At 37.1% G+C, this 23,292-nt stretch overlaps 1 protein-coding gene across 1 annotated transcript in view; it reads right to left on the bottom strand.

Annotated features, from left to right (window-relative positions):
• The window catches only part of fstl1b (follistatin-like 1b), a 60,768-nt gene that overhangs the window by 8,013 nt on the left and 29,463 nt on the right, over positions 1-23,292 (bottom strand). The window contains exons 3-6 of the mRNA XM_083537157.1: positions 7,708-7,809; positions 6,766-6,895; positions 4,273-4,305; positions 2,162-2,292 (exon numbers count right to left, since the gene is read on the bottom strand). Of these exons, the coding sequence (XP_083393283.1) occupies positions 2,162-2,292; positions 4,273-4,305; positions 6,766-6,895; positions 7,708-7,809 (396 nt within the window). The remainder of the gene's footprint in view (positions 1-2,161; positions 2,293-4,272; positions 4,306-6,765; positions 6,896-7,707; positions 7,810-23,292) is intronic.

Raw genomic sequence — 23,292 nt, forward strand, 5'->3', positions numbered from 1 at the left:
TAGATTTAGGAATAAAAACTAGGTCCTTTCACTTTTTTTTTTTGTTTGTTTTCTTTAGGTGAGTCCTGAGCAAAGTATATCTTTAAACCTCTTTAAACCTAAAATGTCAGGATAAAGTGGTAGCTCAGTAATTAAACTATTGGCATTCTCTTCAACAGGTTGTGAGGTTAAATCCAATTGCCACCAAGCTGGCATAGATGTACCCTTGGGCAAAGTCCTTTACCCAACTGCTTATTTGTATAATTGAAATAACTGTCAAATGCTGTAAATGTATTTAATATAATTAATGTATTAGGTTTTATTTTTGATTACAGCATATGTCTGGAAATCCATAAGCTTTTACTTTATATTTACTTAATCATGAACTGGCCAGGTATTTAGGTTATTCATTTTTTATGCATAATTAGATTTCCATCAGTTTGCTGCTGATCGACATCAGCCAGGCCTTTTCCTGAGCTGCTGTAAGTGTGTCGCTGAGAGAATTCCCTATAGTAACATATACTACAGATAAATGCTGATTGGTTGATTACAGTAAACTTTGGGTAAAAGTTACTACATCATTGTGATTAACTATTTGGATTTTGTACTGAAAATATGAAAGAAAACATAACTTTATTTGAAATAAATGTAATTATATTCCTTAATAAATTAAAATATTTGAATTCATGGCAGATTGATAGAGTGTAAAAGCAATAAAACATTCCCCGGGCCTTCTGTTACAGGAAATAAATCAACTTTGCAGTGGTAACAGTAACTATGCTTTGCACCAGTCTGCAGCGCACCAGCCCTAATTTGATTCTTTTCCTATTACAGCATGCTGTCACATTTTACTCTTTAGTGTACTCACCCATGTGACACATCTTCAATTCAATTAGAGTTTTTTAATCAGCTTTACAGAAATCTGGATGTAGACTAAAATCTTTACTGAACAAGCAAGAGAGTGAGAGTGGTGAGGAAAATCTCCCTGAGCTGACATGATGAAAAAACCTTGACACAAACAACACACAAGAGAGAGCCATTCTCCATAGAGGTAGCATGGGATTGTGAGATTTTTATTTATATCTTTATGTTTTAAAACATGTATGACATAAATAGGGTCATCGTGGTCATTAATCATTCACAAGTGTTACAGCATAATGAGATTTGATTATAGCACCCAAACCTGATAAGCTATATTAACTGGAATATATAGCACATTGCATAAAGCAACTCAGGATAGTGTTAAAGTAACAGTTGAACCTGAGATTAAAGGCCATAGAAAGCCTGATATAGTCTTAGAACTTGTAACTTCACTGCATTCCTCTTAAAACCCTGCATCAAAGCATGTTGTAGAAAGGTAAAGTTCAGTTATACTATATGGACAAAAGTTTGTGGGCACCTGACCAAAAGATTTGTACAGTATGCGCTTTCTAACATCCCTTTCCAACAATAATATGAGAAATTGGCACAGGTCTCATTTAGAGCAACCTACAATCATCTCACTTACACAACTGAGCAGTTAATGGTTAAGGGCCTTGCAGTGGCAGCATAGTAGTGCTGGAATCTAGGATCTAACTTCTTAACTACTATGCTAATACTTCTCCTGAATTGATTATTATTATTCTACCTAACGATGTATTTGTACTGAAGAAGAATTTGGCCTCCGTGCTATGACTTTGCGACTCAATAATTAACCTTATTAAGCGTATAATGATAAAGGCTCATATACATGGAAATGTAATATATTTGATATATAATCAATACATTGGCATTTGTTAGTTGTTTATTTGCTGTTTTTCTTTTAACTTTTAATAACATTTTAAATTAAAAAACTAAACCAGTAAGTTCCAAATAGAAAACAATTTCAGTTTCAAGAACTGACAATAGTCAGCCAGAAATATCTGAAAATATGATAGTGTGATATCCTCATGCTGTGAATGCCATGCTTTTATCAAGTTATTAGATAGCTATGTGCTGTAGTGATGTGTTGTATAGTAGCCTAATCAATTCCGTCTGAATTAAGATAAAACATACTTTACAGTAGAGACAGGCCGGCCTATGAATGTGTCAAGAAAGCTCCCAAAAGTCCATAATGTATCCAAGCAAAGAAAGGATGAATCTAAACAATTCTATTTAAAGGAAATTAAAGTCATTCGAAAGCCTTAAACATCTTTAAACTCACCTTGAAGTACTTGAGCAGGATGTCAGTGAAGTTCGAGCCTTTGGTGAACCAGCCGTCTGGCACAACTTCAGTCTGCAGCCACTCAATCACACGTCTGCGCAGTTCATTGCGGTCACCCACGTAGCAGACAACTGCACATACACACTCAATTCTTTAAAAGGTGCTATATACATATGAACATAGCAGTCAGGTTTTTTTATTTGCTTACATAAACGTTTGCCAAAAAACACTGTATGGACAAAAGTATCGAGAAACCTGACTATTCAAGCCATATGTGGTTCTTCCCTAAACTGTTACCACCACATTGAAGGCAGACAATTGTATTAAATGTCTTGGATGTGGTAGCATTGCATTTTAATTTCATTTCAACTATGAGACTTAAAGCCAAGTCCATGAAGATATGGTTTACATGGGTCGGAGTGGAAGACAATGCTGCTAGAGCCTGCTACTGAGCTCTGACTTTAGCCCTATTTAGGGTTAGGATGCATTTGGGATGAACACTGACTGACTAAAGGGCTCTTCACAAATCTCAACCAGCACACTCTAAAATCTAGTGGAACATCTTCACATTAGAGTGTAGGTTATTATAACAGCAAATGGGGAATAAACATTAAATGGGGTAATCAGAAAGCATGTACAATCTTATGGTCAGGTGTCCACAAACCTCTGTCCATAAAGTGTATATTTTTTTGACACCATAGCAGGTTATCATTAGGTGCCAGCCAACCAAATCGATTGTTACCCTTAGCAACATGTAAACGATTAAACTCCAAAATCTGCTCTTGTCCCAGATACTTTTATTGTCGCTGCATATTTATTATTAATTGTATTAATATTGTTATTCTTAGTTATATTATTTATTTATTTATTTATTATTTATTGTTTATTATTTATTTGGGACTCCATTGAGACGGCATGAGGAAGACGCATAGCGAGGAACCAGACTCATCCAGGTGATATCGGATAGTGTGATTATGAGTAATTACTTTTCTATCATTTTATCTCAATTATGTACAATAGTCAAATAAGTGCGTTAAAAAGAACCAAGCATGATCAAACTCTTGATGTGACCCAAATGAGGATGGGTTCCCCTTTTAAGTCTGGTTCCTCTCAAGGTTTCTTTCTCATTACATCTAAGGGAGTTTTTCCTTGCCACAGTCGCCACGGCTGCTCATCAGGGATAAATGCACACCATTCACCTTCACTGTTGTTTTCTGTAAAGCTGCTTTGAGACAATGTCTGTTGTGAAAAGCGCTATACAAATAAACTTCACTTGACTTGAAACTTTTGCAGCTTTTTTGTTTTGCTAAAATTCTGCTTAGAAAACATTGTGCATTATAAAAATACCAAATTTTAGATCATGATATAGTTATGTGTGCATGTTATGTATTAATTCATTTGTTTATTGTGCTACTCAGAGTTTTAGAATTGCTAAATCATGCTCATGATTTGGTTTGTTTGTGATGAATTAATCACACACACACAGTTTATTTTTAATAAGCTGAACAAAAGTAATCTGCTCTGGTTATTTTGAGTCCTCTTAGTTCGTGGACTTTTAAATTTTGCTTTTGTGTATCAAATTTCATAAAGTCATTTACTGTATAAAAGGACTGAGTTCTCTAAAACCATTAAAATGCCATTCCACAGTTTTGAGTCTACGCGCATGATTCAAAACGTGTTTCAGCATGACAAACTCTCGCTTAGTCGTACAGGGCTTGATACTACACCTTGCTGAAGCTGCCATGCAAGAAAATTTGGTTTAAGGTCAAGGTCTAGATCACACGTGACAGAGTTGTGTCGGTTTTCAACAAACCCCGGCATATATACGCACTTGTTTAAAAATCGTATAATTCTGTGATTACATCTGTAGAGCAATTAAATGTAACACCTTACTATATATGTTTAACTCTATTATAACATTCATTTCTCACTACAATCTGAGTAAACTTTCTCCTTGTTTCTCAGTAAAAAGATTTTAACACTAAAAACAATGGAGTTGCTGATATAAGACATGCGCAGTATGCTGACTAAGCAAATATGAACCTGCTCTACTTTATGAGCTTATTCTGCTGATTAGCAATAAGAGAACTGATATCAGACTCTGCACTCACCTGGACTGGCAGCAGGCTTCTCTGTCTTTCTTTCTGAAGCAGAAAAAAGAGAAACACCAGGGTTATCTTCTGCCCAGAGAATGATTAGGCTTACAATCAGGCTCTCGAGAATAGAGAATTAAGTATTATTTGCATTAATATGCAATTTCTGTAATTAATTTTAAATACTACATGAGACAGGTATAAAGACCACCTTTTTTTTCCCGTGCCACAGTCACATCAGGAATAAACAATTATAAGGAAGTAACTTATAAGCAAATAAACCTTACACATTCTTCTATATAACCTTATTATCTGTGTAAAGCTGCTTTGAGACAATGTCCATTGTAAAAAGCGCTATACAAATAAAAATGAATTGAATTAAAGCCATGGAAACATTTTTGTACAATCTCTTATTTTTAAATAATGAGAGATTTTCCAGTAGTACCCTTAGACCAGGGGTGCACACACTTTTTCAGCATGCGAGCTACTATGATCACCCCATGACTTTTACACTAGTAGCCCTAGACTTTTCCAGAAGCATCCATAGACTTTTCTATGAGCACCCCATGACATTAAGCTTAGCACCCCTAGACTTTTTTGGAGGCATTCCCTTTTCCCTTTTTATGCCTCTAGCAATGTTAATTGTTCCCATAACTCTTTCAAACTGTACCCCCCCCCCCCTAAAAAAAAAAAGACACGTAGACGATCACTTTGTAAATCAGCCCCACGCAGAAAAAGAATTAACCTAGAAATTCTGGCCACAAACTGACCAGTCACTCAGAGGTTTCCTTTATTCCAATGTATTAAAGAAAAGCAAAAGACTGTAAATACCCTTTAAAACATTTTACACTTAAATTATCAGATCGTGGTTAAAACAACACAGCCTACAGCCTGTAGTTGAACTGTATTACCTTGTGCATTTTGAATAATTATATTTATAAAATATTATACATTATAAAGGGAACTCCATGAACACTCTGTTCTGATAATGTGCTATCTGTCTGGGATATGAGAGAATAGCCTGGCCAGGGTTCAACCATCAGGCAATGAGTTCATGCTAATCAGTCTAGCAGGTTCACACCGGTTTCAGCTGATTTATATCTGCCCAGCTCAGCCTACTGATACTCTGCTGATTGATCCAGATCAGCATTCCTCAACAAAGCTTACCCTTTGCATTTTTATTTCACTATTAGTATTGAGATAACATAACTTCTGTCATAAAATAATATTAAAACGTAATAAGGCATTAACATAAAAGCAGTAATCCCTATTAATAAATGATGGGTCATCAAAGTAAATATCAAGCAAATGTCCATGACGTCAAATAGACATGACCACTTTTCAGGTAATAAAACTATTAGACTATTTATTACATCATCAGGACCAGGGAAGATTATGACTTGGAGTAATTTTATGCTAATTGTATTGGTCACATACATATGTGTATGAGAATACAATTTCTAAATAATATTCCACACCACACTTGCAAATAAAAATACAGTAATACATGCTTTGGGTCAGGGATTCCCAGGGAATGTTTATGAATTAATATCACATTAAATTTTACAAACATAATTAATAAATGCATGAATATTAGCTGTATTTTTATTTTATTTTTATTACGGACTGTTTGGAACACAGTACCTTTTGCTCAACTGGATTCAAGCTCATGTTATTAACAGGCTACTAGAGCTTCTATTGCTAAACTTATATCTAGAGACTAACTGTTTAAGTGCATATTAGGTTGCCTTTATGGTACATAAAACATGAAAAATGCCCCTCTGGTGGATCAAATGTAATAAAGTGCCCTCTAGCGTGCCCCTATGGAAAAAAACTGTAGATAGAATGATAAAGCGCCCCCTAGGGTTCAGTGCTCCGTAGGCTTCCATATATACATCACTGTTTACAAACCTTTTTGTGTAAATATTACTTTTACATAACTGCTTATACAATTTTCAACTCCAGTCACAATAATACAAATGTGGGCTTATATTTGCAAACGATCTTTTTGCCATACAGAGTGTTGCATAAGTATTCACCCCCCTAAACTTTCACATTTTTTATTGTCAGATCTCCAAACATGGCCATCATGGACTCAATTTCCCACAACACACTTAGACACATTCTCACTTTCAATCACTCTGCTACTGACTGAGCACAACTGTACAAAAAGTTAAACACAAACATGTATACAAGCCTATTAGGCACAAACACAAAGAAAAGTAAATGCTCATTTTTTATATTTTGCTGCTGGGACAGTTGTTGATCCTGCCTGTCCTTGTTTGCTGATTGCCTGAACTCTGCTTGTCATTGACTATCCATCTGCGACAGCATTAAACAACATAGTGTTGCAACTTGAATTCATTAATTGGGATTTAAGAAGAAATAACTTATCACAAGAACATTGTGTCAGTAGCAGATTTGCTCAGGGTTTTATTAACCATATTAGTTTCAGTCACACTTTTCTATTCCCTGTGCCCCATGGTCCTCTCCTATGCTTTGTTCTCTCACCTCTGCAGTGCCCATCATGTGCCACCTGAATCTTGAGTCCAGTAAGGCAGGCGTCTCTGTGAAGCTCGCAGTGGTTTCTGTATGTTTTGCCGTTACTGCCACACACTGAGCGCTTATGAGGTTTACATTGCTGAGAAACAAACAGACAAAGAGAGAAACATTCAGTTAGTCAGTTAGGCTTTTTATGACCTATTTGTACTTTTTTGGGAGCACCCCCAAACTTTTCCAGGAGCACACATACACTTTTCTAGTAGTATTCAGAAACTTTTTTTTAAGGAACCCCTAGAATTTTTCAGAATTTTCTAAAAGCTTTTAAGTCCTTTCCGAAAGCTCGCCTAGACTTTTTCGGAAACACCCCTAGACCTTTACAGATTCATCCCTTGATTTCCTGAAAGCACTCCTACACTATTCCTGTGCTATTAAGAGCTTTGTTTAACCCCCTCTGGGTCTCTAAGGTAAGGAACAATAAATGAAACACAGCTGACAACATGGAATTGTACTGAATTTAGATGTAAAAAAAATATATAAAAAAAATAAAGCTTTTTGCATCAATAAAATTTATTTCTCAAAAGTAAATAACCCCAAGTTGTTATATAATCTTTAATTGACAAACAGAGCAGAAAATACTAACAAGCACTAACCAGACACTAAACCCTGAAGGGTTAAACCAGTGATCTGGAATCATTTAATCAAATATAAATCGCACATACTGTATAATATCAGTGTTTCTGTTTTTTTTTTGTTTTTTTTTAATACGTGAGTGAGTTTAGCCCTAAGCACAGTTTAGAAACATCCAAGTAATTTATTAAAAAACATTTGGCAATTTTCCAATTTTCTATTTATGGTTATATGCTCTACTAATCTTCATTTCAGTTTATCAGACTTAATGTCAAATCCCATTCTGTTCATCATTTAAAAATATATATACTTTCTTCTCCTTACCTCAATACACAAGCAAGTGGGTTCGCCTTTCTCTGTTACTGCACACTCTCTGCCTGCACCGCAGAATACATTAGCACACACCTTCGACTTGCTCTGGGGTTCCTGCAGAGAAACACACACACACACACACACACACACACACACACACACACACACACACACACACACACACACACACATTACTAATACAGATATTTAACATACTAATACACAGGTTGTGTGCACTCTATGGAACAATATATTTTGCCAGTAAGGTCCTTTTGGTCACTACAGGTCTTATTACCAAACTGTGGTTAAGTATTTACCCCCCTACATGATACCAAAAAACTCTGTTACTGACTAGGATTTTGCTGTTCCATACAGATTTGTCTGTCTTTGAACTCGAAAAGTTTCACCTGCACTTGCATCCTTCTGTAACCGCATTACATGACATAGTAATGCAACTTGAATTGACTATCATTATAAAAAGAAATACTTTTCATTAGAACATTTTGTCAGTAGCAGATATTACAGCCTAGAGATTATTTCACATTATTTTCACCAAGACAACGTAAGCTGCAAATAGTTTTTGCAACGTGCGCCATTGCACAAACTAAACACTAGATGGAGTGATTGCATTATAAAAATAAAGGAATTATTTTGAGCTCCAATGAAACCTGCTCATCTCAGGACTTCAGGTGTTTGTCCAAACCTGCTCCACAACTCTCGATCCGGATAATTAGCTTCCCTTGGAGAGCTTGTTAGACAAACCAAAGCTTCAAGTGTGTTCGTTAAACCAGGCCTTTAGGAGATGGCCTCATGAGTTTCCTTCATAACATGGGACTGTCAATAACGGTGATTCAATCTAACACTTAAATTCGCCCAAGTGCCTGTGTGCTGTGGTAATTTCAGAAGGTGATAATTTTTTATTATTACACTTATTCTGGTTTACACTTTTGTAGTGATGGCAATCAGGAAATACCTTACAATGGGTCATATTATATATCTTACATGTATACACACACTCTCGCTCTGTCTCTCTCTTTCTTTCTGCCTATTTTTGCTCAGATGAGCTACACGATTCCTACCTCACCTCTGGTTTGCTCATTAGAAATAACTGTTTAGCCATAAATGTAGGAATCTATAAGGTATATCAAAATCTATATATTTCCATACATACACTGTTAAAAAAAATGCATTAATTATACTCAATAATCCAAATAATTTTTGTTATTAAGACACAAATATAAAAAAGGTAATGTTTTATGGTTGGTTCCATTTTACAGAAAACGTGCTGGAAGAAACTGTTCAGTGTATTCTCATTTTCTAGCTGAAAGTATTTGAAAGTACAACATGATGGATATGATGGTTTGATATTACAATTGAAAAGCCAGACATTTTAAAAGCACAAAAAAATACTACACACATATGCTGACACACACACACACACACACACACACACACACACACGCACACACACACACAAGCACACACACACACACACACACACACACACACACGCACACACACACACACACACACACACACACACACACACACACAGACACACACACACACACACACACACACACACACACACACGGTCTCAGGAGAGAGGATAAATATCACTCTCTATAAATGGCAGAACTCTCTCTGCTTCCCACAAACTCCCATCAGGCCACCTGCCTCTTGTTACCCTGACAACAGGATGTTCTCCTTGAAAAGAAGGGCACGTGGGGTATAAAGCTCTTCCCTCCTGCTTTGTAACAAATGGTACTTCTCTTGGGGGGAAATTGTGCTCGACTCACACACAGCATGGACGAGCCTTCAACTGGAGCACAGCAGCCAGTGAAGCAAAAGTCAGACTTATCAAAAAACACCAACGAATGTCAAAACCAGAAAAGTGCCACCACAGCAAAAACTAAAAAATGAGTTACTTTATTTATTTCTCCAAAAAGCAAATATCACACAGCCACAAACACACACACACACACACACACACACACAACATCCTTGTTACTGTATCTGTATCCCACAGTAATGTCCTGTTATTTAAAGCTTTCCTTCTGTATATGATGTATAGAGATTCTTTTTATATTAGTAATAAAGCAGAACAATGTTTTATTACATGCTCCTTGAAATGTAATGTAAATAATTTAAATCTTTTTTTTTACTTATCTTTATTGAGATATTTTGATGAAATCTATTTGGCATTTATGGATGGTTTCTGCCATTACATGCAGGGGTGCAACTGCACGTTTACAGAGGGTTATGAAAGATCATGGCTGATTGACACACTGTTAGGAAATGAAAATATTATATACAGTACCTCACAAAAACTAAATACACCCCCACATTTCAGCAACCATTTTATTACCGTATTTTCCGGACTATAAGCCGCTACTTTTTCCCCACGTTTTGAACCCCGCGGCTTAAACAACGAAGCGGCTTATTTATGATTTTTTTTCTTCAAGCCAAAAAACTGAGCGACATAACATTAGACCAATGAAATTTCTGAACGGAAACGACAAACGCACCTCACCTGTGTTCTGAGCTGCAAGGCATCGGGAGAAAAAACTTTTTTTTTTAACGCACGACGATGCCAAAAGATAAACTCCCGAGATAAATAGTTGTGAAAGGAAGGAGGAAGACAGTGAACAATGACTTACTTGGTCGGCTACTGTTTAGATACAAGCCGTTGTAGCGCGTTGAGTCTGGGTCATGGGAGAGCTCACTAACTCCAGTTACAACAGAAATCATATAAGCACACACAGGTTTCCAAAACTCGTGCTCTTTTATTTTTCTTGGCAACAGCGTTACGGGTTAGTCAAAGAAACTTAGGAATGAGCATCAGAAAATAATGACATATTCCTCGGTCTTGCACACATGCAGTAATATCGAAAAAAATGGCTTATAGTCCGGAAATTACGGTATATGTTCTGTAGGGACAATACTATAGAAATGTAAATTGGATATATTTAGAGTAGTCGATGTGCAGCCTGTATAGCAGTACAATATTTACTGTCCTCTGAAAAATAACTCAACGTACAGACAAAATAGTTGGCAACAAAAGTAAGTACACCCTAAATTAACAAGTCAAAACAAGTGTTTTGAGTGAGCACCATTGTTTGTTTATAGTTATTTAGACAATAATGGCTGTATGTTGAGTTATTTTCAGAGGAGAGTAAATCTGTACTGCTATACAAGCTGCACACTGACTACTCTAATATATATCCAAGTTTCATATTTATAGTATTTTATATACTAAAATGTTTGCTGAAATATGAGCGGCGTATTCACTTTTGTGAGAAACGGTACATACTGGCATCATGAAAATGCTTCTTTTGTGCCGTGGTACCATGAGAGCTGAGCTGTGGCTTATTAGTGGAGCTAAAATTAGTGCAGACCACTGATTGATCACATGCACTCACATCTCCACCAACACAAAATTTAAGAGGTGCTAGAGGCAACAGCACAGTTTCACAGTATTAAATGAGAAAAATCTGCCATAGTCGAGTTGGAGCAATTCCTAAATTCCTTTATCAGTTTGTATTGTGTCTAAATATCATATCATATCATATCATATCTATCTATCTATCTATCTATCTATCTATCTATCTATCTATCTATCTATCTATCTATCTATCTATCTATCTATCTATCTATCCATCCATCCATCCATCCATCCATCCATCCATCCATCCATCCATCCATCCATCCATCCTTCCACCCACCCACCCACCCACCCACCCACAATATATACCGTAATTTCCGGACTATTAAACGCACCCAAATATAAGCCGCACCCACTGAATTTGACAAAGATTTTTATTTTGAACATAAATACGCCACACCTGTCTATAAGCCGCAGTTGTCTACACTGAAACCAATGAACTTTATTTTAAGTTTATCTTTTGGCATCGTCGTGCGTTTAAAAAAAACCCTCGGTGAATCTTTTCTCCCGATGCCTCGCAGCTCAGAACACAGGTGAAGTGTGTTTTTTCATGCCCGGTTGTTTTCAGCTTAACGAATGATTCGCATTTCCTGTAGACAGTCCGAGTGAGCGGCAGGTCAAACGTCAGAGGAACCTCATCCATATTTATGATGTGGTGCGGCCCGATTCAGTGGGAGCGCATCTGATTTAATATAAAGAGTTTCATTGGTTCACCTGAACCCGTTCAGTAATTTCATTGGTCTAATGTTATGGGGCTCAGTTTTTTGGCTTGAAGCTTGTGAAACCGGGAAAAACCCAGGAAAAATCCATAAATTTTTATTTTCTAATAATAAGAATAATAAAAAAGCAAGAGTTTTGGAAACCTGTCTGTGCTTATATGATTTCTGTTGCAACTGAGTTAGTGAGCTCTCCCTTCACCCAGACTCAACGCGCTACAACGGCTTGTATCTAAACAGTAGCCAACCAAGAAAATCATTGTTCACTGTCTTCCTCCTTCCTTTTACAACAATTTCTCTCGGGAGTTTATCTTTTGGCATCGTCGTGCGTTTAAAAAAAAAGTTTTTTCTCCCGATGCCGTGTAGCTCAGAACACAGGTGAGGTGCGTTTTTTCGTTTCCGTTCGTAAATTTAATTGGTCTAATGTTATGACGCTCAGTTTTTTGGTATGAAGTTTCTGAAATCGGAAAAAAACCCCAGAAAAAATTCATAAATTAGCTGCTTCGTTGTTTAAGCTGCGGGGTTCAAAGCGTAGGAAAAAAGTAGCGGCTTATAGTCTGAAAAATACGGTAATTAGTTTATAAATTTTTTTACCCAATCATTGACATCACAGTCCATGTATTCTATTGGCTTATAAATTTACTGGTCAGAATTAACCATGACAAAGTTAAGACAAAAGCAAAAGCATGTCTTCACATCATGTGACTTGCCATTGACTTGTTTTTTGGACTGAATACTGCGTTATCTGAGAAAAGTGCAATTTCCAGGCGTTTCACTTTCTATGAGGTGTAAGCACTATGAAATACCATAGACTATTGGCACCTTTGCTTTCACAAACTGAGTTGTTTCACACACACACACACACACACACACACACACACACACACACACACACACACACACATTCAGCTTTGAAGTAGAGCTCTCATTTCTAGTGCCACGCAAGCACACTAATTCTTTGATAAAGCATTATAACTTTATCCCACCAGTTTCATTTCGTGCATTCTCTCACTAGATGACAAACCAGCTGTGAGAGTTTTGGGAAATGATGCATTAATGATGCTCAAGTCATCATGCCAAAAGTGAAGCTGACTGTAGAGGGCAGCACTGAGCCATCTAGAGAAAATCATTTTCCTCATACATAGTGTGATTCAGGCTTTTGCCCTCGTTACCCTCACCTTCACTTCACATCGTCACTCATTCCATATTTTATTAATTCTCTGTCACTACATTCTCATTAACGTTCTGGTAAAAATGTAAGGCGTATGAAACTCTTTCAAAAATCAAGGTGACATTTTTTCCCTCCACATTTCATTGTGGTGAAGCCACAGCCGCTGTACATGGCATATGTCCCTCTTTTATGCACATATCTGCTCCAGTTTCTACTACTTCAGGTCTATACAAAAGTCAAAGCCCATTTTCATTTTTTCCTCTTCAGTTTGATTTTTCATTCTCTTTCTCTCTTTCTTTCTCTCTCCATATGTGTTTCTCTGCTTCTCTACAAGCCATACCAACTATCGGAAGTTTTGCATTAAGCAGCCACATTTGCATTAAATGTATTTATTATTTTTTTCTTATTCCAAACTCAAGTGATGAAAAAAGACATAGAATCACTGTGGAAAATGTAGAATTAATCTCCTTCTTCTTCTTCTTCGTCTTCTTCTTCTTTCGGCTTCTCCTATTAGGGGTCGCCACAGCGGATCATCCGTCTCAATACCACCCTGTCCTCTACATCTGCCTCTTCCAACCAAACTACCTGCATGTCCTCTCTTTACCACATCCATAAACCTCCTCCATGGTCTTCCTCTTTTTCTCCTTCCTGGCAGCTTTATCCTCAGCATTCTCCTACTGATATACCCCATGTCCCTCCTCTGCACATGTCCAAAACATCTCAATTTCGCCTCCCTGACCTTGTCTACATGTGCCATCCCTCTAATAAACTTGTTTCTAATCCTGTCCATCCTCATCACTCCCAACGAAAACCTCAACATCTTCAGCTCTGCTACCTCCAGCTCCACCTCCTGTCTTTTACTCAATGCCACTGTCTCTAAACCATACAACATTGCAGGTCTCACCACAGTCCTATAAACTTTCCCTTTCACTCTCACAGACACTCTTCTATCACAAATCCACCTGCTATCACTGTTCTCCACCCACTCCACCCTGCCTGCACTCTTTTCTTCACTTCTCTAACACACTCTCCATTACTTTGCACTGTTGACCCCAGGTACCTGAACTCCTCCACCTTCTCCACCTTTTCTCCCTGTAACCACACCACTCCACTGCCCTCCCTCTTATTCACACAAATGTACTCTGTCTTACTACTACTGACTTTCATTCCCCTTTTCTCCAGCGTGTACCTCCACCTCTCCAGGCTCTTCTCAACCTGCTCCCTACCCTACAAATCACAATATCATCCGCAAACCTCATAGTCCACTGTCTGACCTCGTCCATCAACCTGTCCATCACCACTGCAAACAGGAAAGGGCTCAGAGCGGATACTTGATGCAGTCCAACCTCCACCTTGAACCAGTCTGTCGTTCCTCCTGCACACTTCACCGCTGTCACACCGACGTCATACATGTCCTGCACCACCCTCACATACTTCTCCGACACACCTGACTTCCTCATACAATACCAAAATGTAGAATTAACAAAAAGAGTTAAAAGAAAAAATCCTTTTAGTTTGCTTTTTTTTAATGGGCCTTTTGTCTTGTCATTGACCCAATACCTTGTTACTCCAACTGAATCAAAGTCTCAAATCAGCAATCAGCAAATTAGTGCAGCTAGATAATTCATTAGGATTTGCAGTTACATTTAGGGCATTTGGAAGGGACCTTCATCCAGAGCGACATACAATTCTCTCCCTTTATTTTTATACATCTGTGCAGTTGAGAATTAAGAGCCTTGCTCAAGATGTGCTCATGAACATCTATAATTAGCCAAAGTGTGTGTTTATACAGTTGTAAATCAGCAGCTTAACATCTGAATGAACTTGAAAGCTCAACAAGCTGTAGCTGAACCAGTGTTAATTCAGGGGCAAAGCTTTTTGGGAGGTCGAGAGTGGGCTCAGAAAGTAAACAAAACAAACAAACATTCAAATCTTATGCATTAAAGCTAATCAAATTTTACAGACCTGCTTTTGCCAAATTGTGATTAATTTAATGCGCATGTAAAGCCCTTACCCAGACTGTCGTTAATAAAAGAGAAAGCAGAGATGCTTTGTGCTCTTTTTATAATAAAAAAAAAAAAACAAGCAAGACTAAATGTAGGCCAAATCCAAGCAGGAAACATGATTTACTAATATAACAATGCAACTAAAATAAGTGAAACAGATAAAAGTAGTACTGCGACAAATAAGTAGCTTTCACATCAGGTTTTTTTAATCGCAACCTCCGGAAACATCTGTTCAATCGTGCATGTGAATTTGTTCACCTCTGAAAATGTGGCTCCTGAATACAATTAGTGGCAGCGTCTGTAGGTTTTTGCTGCTTTGTCCATCTGCTGATTAATAAATTGCGATTCTTGTTCTTAATTACATAATGCAAATGTCAGTGATTGTGCTGACTTCAGCTTTATGAAATGAAAAATAAATAAAAAAAAAAAAAAAACAGGCTGCTTTCACTGCATTGCCCAATCAAACTGGTCCACATTTCTTTTAAACTTTCTGATTCGAATAAAACCCCAATAATCCATCCATCCATCCATCCATCCATCCATCCATCCATCCATCCATCCATCCATCCATCCATCCATCTATCCATCTATCCATCCATCCTTTTATCCATCCATTAATCATCTTTCCTTGGTTTTCAACAACACACCATTATTTTATTAACTTTTTCACTTAACCTGCCTTTTCTTTCATTGACCATTTCCATATGTTTCTCTTTATTAGTTCTATCTCATATTCTATTTAATTTCCATCTCTTTGTTTCTTTCTTGAGACGGCACAATTCTACCCTACTCTGTGTAATGTACGAAGCGTCATCAGACTTGAGTATAAAGCCCTTTCTCTCCTTTCTTTATTTTTATTCCTGCTATTCATATTCTGTCATTTCTTTTCTGACATCATCACTGTATATTGCATCAGACTACTTAATTTTCATTCTGTCATTTTTAATAGACTGTGTTATAGCTCTCAAAACATGTCTGATTCCCAATCAATCTTAAATGATTCACATTGCCCTTTTTTTTCCAAATTTTCTTTCTTTCGTTTTTTGCATGTGTCTTTATTTTGTTTAGATTTTACTTTTTTGCTTTAAGGGAAACTTTTTCGTTCTCCTTTTGTTAATATCTCTCTTTTATAATTTCTATATCTCACTCCCTTTCTTCCCTGAGGGAGCGCAAACCTCACTGCATAATGAACTATTAGACTATTTCATTTATTTTCATCACTTCATAATTTATCAATTTTTCTCTCAGACACACGTTTCAGCACCATCATCTATTTTAAGATTGCATAGTAGTCAAGTTCCTTCCTTCCTTCCTTCCTTCCTTCCTTCCTTCCTTCCTTCCTTCCTTCCTTCCTCCCTCCCTTTCCTTTCCTTTCCTTTCCTTTCCTTTCCTTTCCTTTCCTTTCCTTTCCTTTCCTTTCCTTTCCTTTCCTTTCCTTTCCCTTCCCTTCCCTTCCCTTGAAGAAGCTGTACATTGTGCTGCCTTTCAGATTCGGTTTTGCACTTTTTTTTTTTTTTTTTTACTTCAAATCAGCACAATTGCTGTTCCTTTTCTTTCCATCTTCATCTTTTACTTTTAACTTTCTTCTTAGGCTCTTTTGAGGTGAGACTACCCTCCATGCATACATTGTGATTTGTCATCCACTTCTACCGGTGGCCCTGTATGTATTTGAAGCCTTTATGAAAGCTAGTCTCCCCCTTGCTCGCTCTCTCTCTCTCTCTCTCTCTCTCTCTCTCTCTCTCTCTCTCTCTCTTCATAGACCAAACAACCCCCACTGCACTGCACACTGTACTGGTCATGTGAGAAGCAGTCTGGCCAATAGGCTTCTGCCAAGTTGAGTCTGAAGTAAAGAGGTTACTACAACACACACACACACACACACACACACACACACACACACACACACACACACACACATGCACCTTTGCCCCTCCTCCTCTATTCTGAAATATTTCCTGTGTCCAGCCATTCAGTTACAGCCATGTTTATGTGTCTTGCCACTGTATTATGAAAGAAAGTTTTTTTCTATAATATCGTTCGCATTAATGTCAGCAAGAGACTGTAAGAGAAAGTTGCACTGACCACCGTCTATCTTCAGTGTCCTTATAAGTTCTTATTCTCACTCTCTCTGTGAGACATTTCTCCCTAAATGGCATTACGGAGGTGCTTTAGGGTTTTGTGTGGGTGTTTTCCAAAAGGCTGTTCCCACATCTGGATTCTGCCAGAGTCCACCCTTTCTCATCTCTGCTCTGTAACACATGAATCACGCTGCATAACTGAATTTTCTGCTGGCAAGATTTTAGTTTGTCTGAGAAAACCAAAAGCGAACTGCTTGAACAAACAGTGAATGCATTATTTCAGGCAAGTGCTAATTCCCCAACAACGGCCACCAGCAGGGTGTGAAAACTAGAATCGAGGCAAGCCACGACTATTCAATTCCACCGAGATCCCACTCCTACAAAGCTTTCTATTAGATTAGTGCTTGTTGGAATCTAGTTGGAGTTTCATTAGCGATCAATTCTAGAGCAAAACCGAGAGACAATGAAACTTTCTCTGCTGAACAGGGGCGGTCTTTTTGACATTTAGTGGGGTACACTTTAGCGTGACCAAATACCAAATCAAATACTCCGAACCGCAAGGGTTTCCATGGCAACTGGAAGAGGCGGGGGCTAAAAAGTAGATGGTAGACAGATGGAGTGAAAAAAGATCGATCCAGGGCTACTGAACTCTAACTCGGCTGCTTTGTTCCAGCATTTCTGAGGAGCAGGTTAAGCTGCAAAAAAAAAAAAAAAAAAAAAAAAAAAAAAGAAAAAAGAAAGGATTACAAAATTCAGCACAGAAATCCACAGATCTGAGCTGTGTCCGATTTACCAGAAAGACAAAAGGATTCTGTGGCTTCTGGTCAGATGAGAAAATAAATCCTGAAACAGTTTGGCCTTGTTGTTCAAAAGCTTCTAGACCTCTGGAAGGATGAATGCATGACTGGATTTGTACAATTACAATCCAGCAGCTGGACCTCAAAACCGCCACAAGCAACTGACAAGCTCAGAGGCCGACGAAAATTTGGTGTCCTACAAGAATTCCACAAAAAATGCAAAAGCTTAACACGTAACATGTAATACATGCTACGCATGCAGGGGCTCTGTAAAGGGGGGTTAGGAAAATTTTAAGGGTCACACAGGAGGCCCAGCACAACCACATAGTATTTTGTATAGTTTTGGTATTTTAAATGCCTCTTTGCACTGTTAGGAAGCACGATATAACGAATGCCCTCGTGCCAAGGGTGTGCATGTTTAGGACGTTTGTGGGATTCAGAAGTTCTGACTTGTCACACGTCAGGTAGATGGTAAAATGCAAGAATGGCGCAAAGAAAATCAGGATGTCAAAAAGAGGAAAGAAAACCTTGAAAAAGAGGAGAGCGCGAAACAGAGTAGTTACCCAGTTTTCCCAGCCAAAAAGGTGATTTACGTTCCAGTTTATTTGTTATGATTCTAAATCCCCGGATGAAGCTGTTTTAATGAACATTAAATAGAAATTCTATTACTAACCCTGATGTTGATCCACTGATGGTTGCAACAGTATTTCCAAGAATCTTTTTCCATGTAATCGAGCAATAACAATGGACTAACATTGAGCTTTAGAAAAGACAGAAAATGACCAAGTGGTAAAAAGATAGGGATGTATAAATGTTTGGAAAGCCTTGGAATGGCTTTCTGTATGGAATTGCTTGATTGTATACAGTATGCATCATTTCAGTTCATTTATTTAACTGTAATATCAATAAATATTGAAATAATATTAATTTAATGTTAATATAATGTGTATTAATGTCAATATTAATTATATTAATTATTATGATTGATAATGTGTAACATTAATAAATAAATATATGAATAAAATAATAATACATGTTGTTTTTTACCTTTTTTTTACTGAATATGCAATAATTGTTATGCTTATTGATAATGATTGTTGTAGCACAATGATGAGGAACCTTAGTGGTGCCCCTGCAACCATGGCAAGGAAAAACTCCATGAGAGACAACACAAGGAAAAACATAGTCGATACAAGCATCTTCTGTACATCTCACTTCCTTCATGCAGTCCTCAGAAACCCTGGCTGGCTGACATTTCTATTCCATTCCTGCACCAAACAAACCAGTGCACTAGAGTATTATTATTCCACAACCTTTATCACTGAGCTCAGGAGTGTGTGGAGCTAAAACAGAATAAATTGAAAACTGAATTGAGATCAAGCTGTACACGAGTTGTGGATGAGGTTCTACAACAGCGTTCTGGGAAAAATGTTTATAGATATGACACTGAATTATATACTGAGCCACTTTCCGAATTAATTTCCACACTTGCTTATTCAAACAAATCAAACAAATATTCCCCAAAGGTTTTTTTGGCAGAACAGAAAAAAAAAGACTAAGCGATGATAACAGAGAGGCAGTTACTGAAAGAGCTAAATATGATGATTATAACTACACCCCCCCCCCCTCCAAGCCAATCTGCCCCAACACCCACCCCACAACATATTATCTGTCTAAAGTGAAACTGGTCCGTGGTGTACAGAAACTTGCAGACTACTGGTGTAGAGGAATATAAACATGGAACAGCAGAGATAATTAAAGACTATACTGAAGAGCCAAACCAGAAGATTTTTGGTTTGGTTTTGATTTATTAATGTGTTTGTTAATATCAACATGATCATGAGCAGATTTTGGCAATTAGTCTGTGATTTTAATATTTGTATATTTCCCGAGCAGCAGCAGCGCTGCCTGGTTTGGGAATTGAGCCGTCTCAAATGGCGAGACACCACAGCAGATAGTGAGGACAGCAAAAAAGATCAATGGAGTTTCTCTTCCCTCCATCATGAACATTCATACAGCATGCTGTAACCGCAAAGCCACCAGCATTGTGTCTGATCACACACACCTCACACCTCACAACCTCTCTTCAACCTTCTGATGTCTGGAAAAATGGAACAGAAGCATTTGGGACCTCAGTTACAAGCCATTTAACTCCTCAATACAAAGGGACTGGACTAACACACACACACACACACACACACACACACACACACACACACACACACACACACACACACACACAAACTCAAACACATTCATTGAATCTGTTTGCACAAATTGCTGCTACAAAAACAATGTAGAGTATTTATTATTATATAAAAATTACTGGCCTGTGCTGCAATGCCACTGTGTTTATTCTCTCAATGTTGTGTGCTGTTTGTACATGTGCACGTTATGTATTGTCCTGGTTAGTTTTATAATTTTACATGATCTTGAATTAATGTTTTATGAAGTATCTTGGGCGTTAGTAAAAGCTTTTTCATTTCACTGTGTACTGTATTGTATATGGCTGAAATTACAATGACTCGTCTGTGCTGTTTGTATTGTTCATATTAAAACTCTTGCACTGTTTCAGTTATTTGTATTTGACACATACACAAAATTATTTGTATTATTTTGTCTTTCTTATATTATAACGACTCACCAATCCAAGACACACTGCTAGTACAGAGTTTGATTCTATAATCGGATTGATACCAAGTATTAAAAAAAATGTATTACATGGAAATTGGAAATTTACTTTATTGATAACTTATGTTTTTGACGAGAGGACAGCAAAAATGATAGGAAAAATCGACTCATTCAGAGCAAAAGCATAATTATTATTTGATGGAGTGCATTTAAATGCCTTGAAATTTTTGTCTGCGTTTTTCTTTTAATAATCACAAATAAGCAGATACAGTAAATGCTGACTTGGTATATGACCTAAAGTAAAAACAAAAAGACACAAAAAAATTCATGTATTTGATGTATTTTAAATTAATTAAAGCGCAATCAATATTTATATAATAATATATAATATATAATATAAAATGTACCTAATGAAAATTTGCTATAGAGAAATCCAATAGGTTAACTAAAAAGCTCAATAAATCCGACGTGAACGATAACGAAAGTTAAAACATTATTAAACGCATTAGTCTTGATTTCATGTACACTATATGGAACAATATTTATAAACAATTGGCCATAAGATGTAGATACTTATGTAGGTTGAGGAGGCCTTGGGGTGCAGTCGTTGTTCAAATTCAGCCCAAGGTACTCAGTAAGGATGAAGTCAGACCTCTATAGCAGACCACTCAAGATCCTACACTCCAAGCCATGTCAATCATATCTTCATGGAGCTCACATTGTATGCAAGATCACTGGAACAGTGTACACATACTGGAAGAGTATTTCCTAGTTCAGGTGAAGGGAAAATTTTAGGCTACCGCATCCAAAGACATACTATACTATTGTGTGTCTCCAACAATTTAAGGAAAAGTCAGGTGTTCCAATACTTTTGGCCAGTGTATATGCCCGCATGGCACTGATATTATCTTTCATATTATCCAGAGTGAGAGAGCTCCTAAGCTAGAGGCTATGAAAAATAAATGCTGACTCACTGCTTTTTTAATAAATGACCTGCATATTGCTGTTTAATGATGTGAGTGATCGAGTTGGTGCTTATCTAACATATCATTTCACTAATGTTCAAGACTGTGAAGACATTCAATAATTAATATTGCAATCTAAAATCAATTCTAAAAGATACAAATCATCAGCAAAGGGAATTTAGAGCTCGTCTGCTGCAAAACTGCTGAAGGCCAGATAACAGAGTCGAGTCTAGATAACACAAAAGAACGTTTCTCAGTGTATGAAAAGAACATGTTACTGACCTACTGATTTTTATGGGGGTGGTCGTATGCTGTTTAGGAGACGTACTGTAGGTCCTGAAGCCGGGATCACTGGTCTAAATGATACATAACAGTTTTCCGAGACAGTTTAAATATGACAGGTTCGCATTACCCAGTGTTTCTTTTGCAATATTTGGTTTTAGATTAGTTTTTTTCCTCTGCTTTGATTTCTAATATAGTCATGTCTCAACCTGTCCACCTGTCCGGTTTGTTGTCAGACGGTGTTCACATGTTCTGTGTTAGTTCTCTAATATTGTACCTGTTTTGTGTCATAGTTCGCTTTTTACAATCCATTTTTTTTTTTCAGTAGTATTTCCAAGTTTCCTGGATTATCGTTGTTTCTGACTGTCGCCTTTATTTCAATGGTTATTCTGTTTAACTCCTGCCTGCCTACATTTTAACCTTCTCTATAGACGTTTTTTGAAAATAAACTCATGTACTTGCACAATGCCACACTCTATGCACACTATGATACATCATTGTGGGTAAAATAGTGGGAAAATATGAGACATTCATAGCTAAGTATCTTTTATGGAGACATACAGGTTGCTGATGGACCTATAAAGCAAAGAGAGATAGAGGTTATCTGCACCTACTCATGAAAACCTTTTACAGTGCAACCTCGATACTCGCGGGGGTTACGTTCTCGAGAGTTACAAAAAAAATCGCAAGGTTTTGACTTTCCTTTTGATGGTTCCTTTTTCAAGGTGAATTGTACATGTACTGTACTGTAATTTCAACAAAAATTGTGAATTACTTGTCATACATGTTTGATTTACTACTTTAAATGAATAATACAATAATGAAATAGTTTTTCAAACATTTTTATGTAATTTATTAGTACAAACTCTGTTTCGAATTGTTACTCCAAACTTTCTAGCCACTCAAGGCTTCCGGTGATCAGATATTTCACGAGTTACCAGTGATACAAAATAAAAAGTCGCGAACTATAGAGGTTGCGAGTGTCAAGGTCACGAGTATCGAGGTTCCACCATATTTATTAATAATGCGAGTATACGAGTATACAGAACCATTCTGTGCTGTTAAAATTAACTGTTTACAATCAGGGCATTGATTTCAATATGAATCGGTTAAAAACCAGGAAGCAACACCAACAGATGCGCATCACTAAAACATGATACAATCATTCAAAACTTCTCTAGATTAAAAATCCTTGTACATTTTTCCTCTCTCCACCTCCATGCTGCTCTGTTCCTATCAGCCCATATGAAGGAGGCTTATCCTCCTACTCCTCCAAGCTAACACTCTTTTAAAATTCAAATCAGAATGTGCACAGCACCTTTATATTCATTTCGTATTTCACCACCTTGTTTCACAACTAAACAGCTTTAAATAGCACTGAATCTTTGGCTTTAATCTGGTTAGGCATCACAGAATAAAATCTGTTCTCAGACGCACTTTAATTAATTGCAGTATAGTTCTCACAGATCAATACTTTTGTTTTTGGTACTTAACTATATTCAAATG

This window comes from Silurus aristotelis (assembly GCF_946808225.1).
Source record: "Silurus aristotelis genome assembly, chromosome: 3".
Taxonomy (NCBI): domain Eukaryota; kingdom Metazoa; phylum Chordata; class Actinopteri; order Siluriformes; family Siluridae; genus Silurus; species Silurus aristotelis.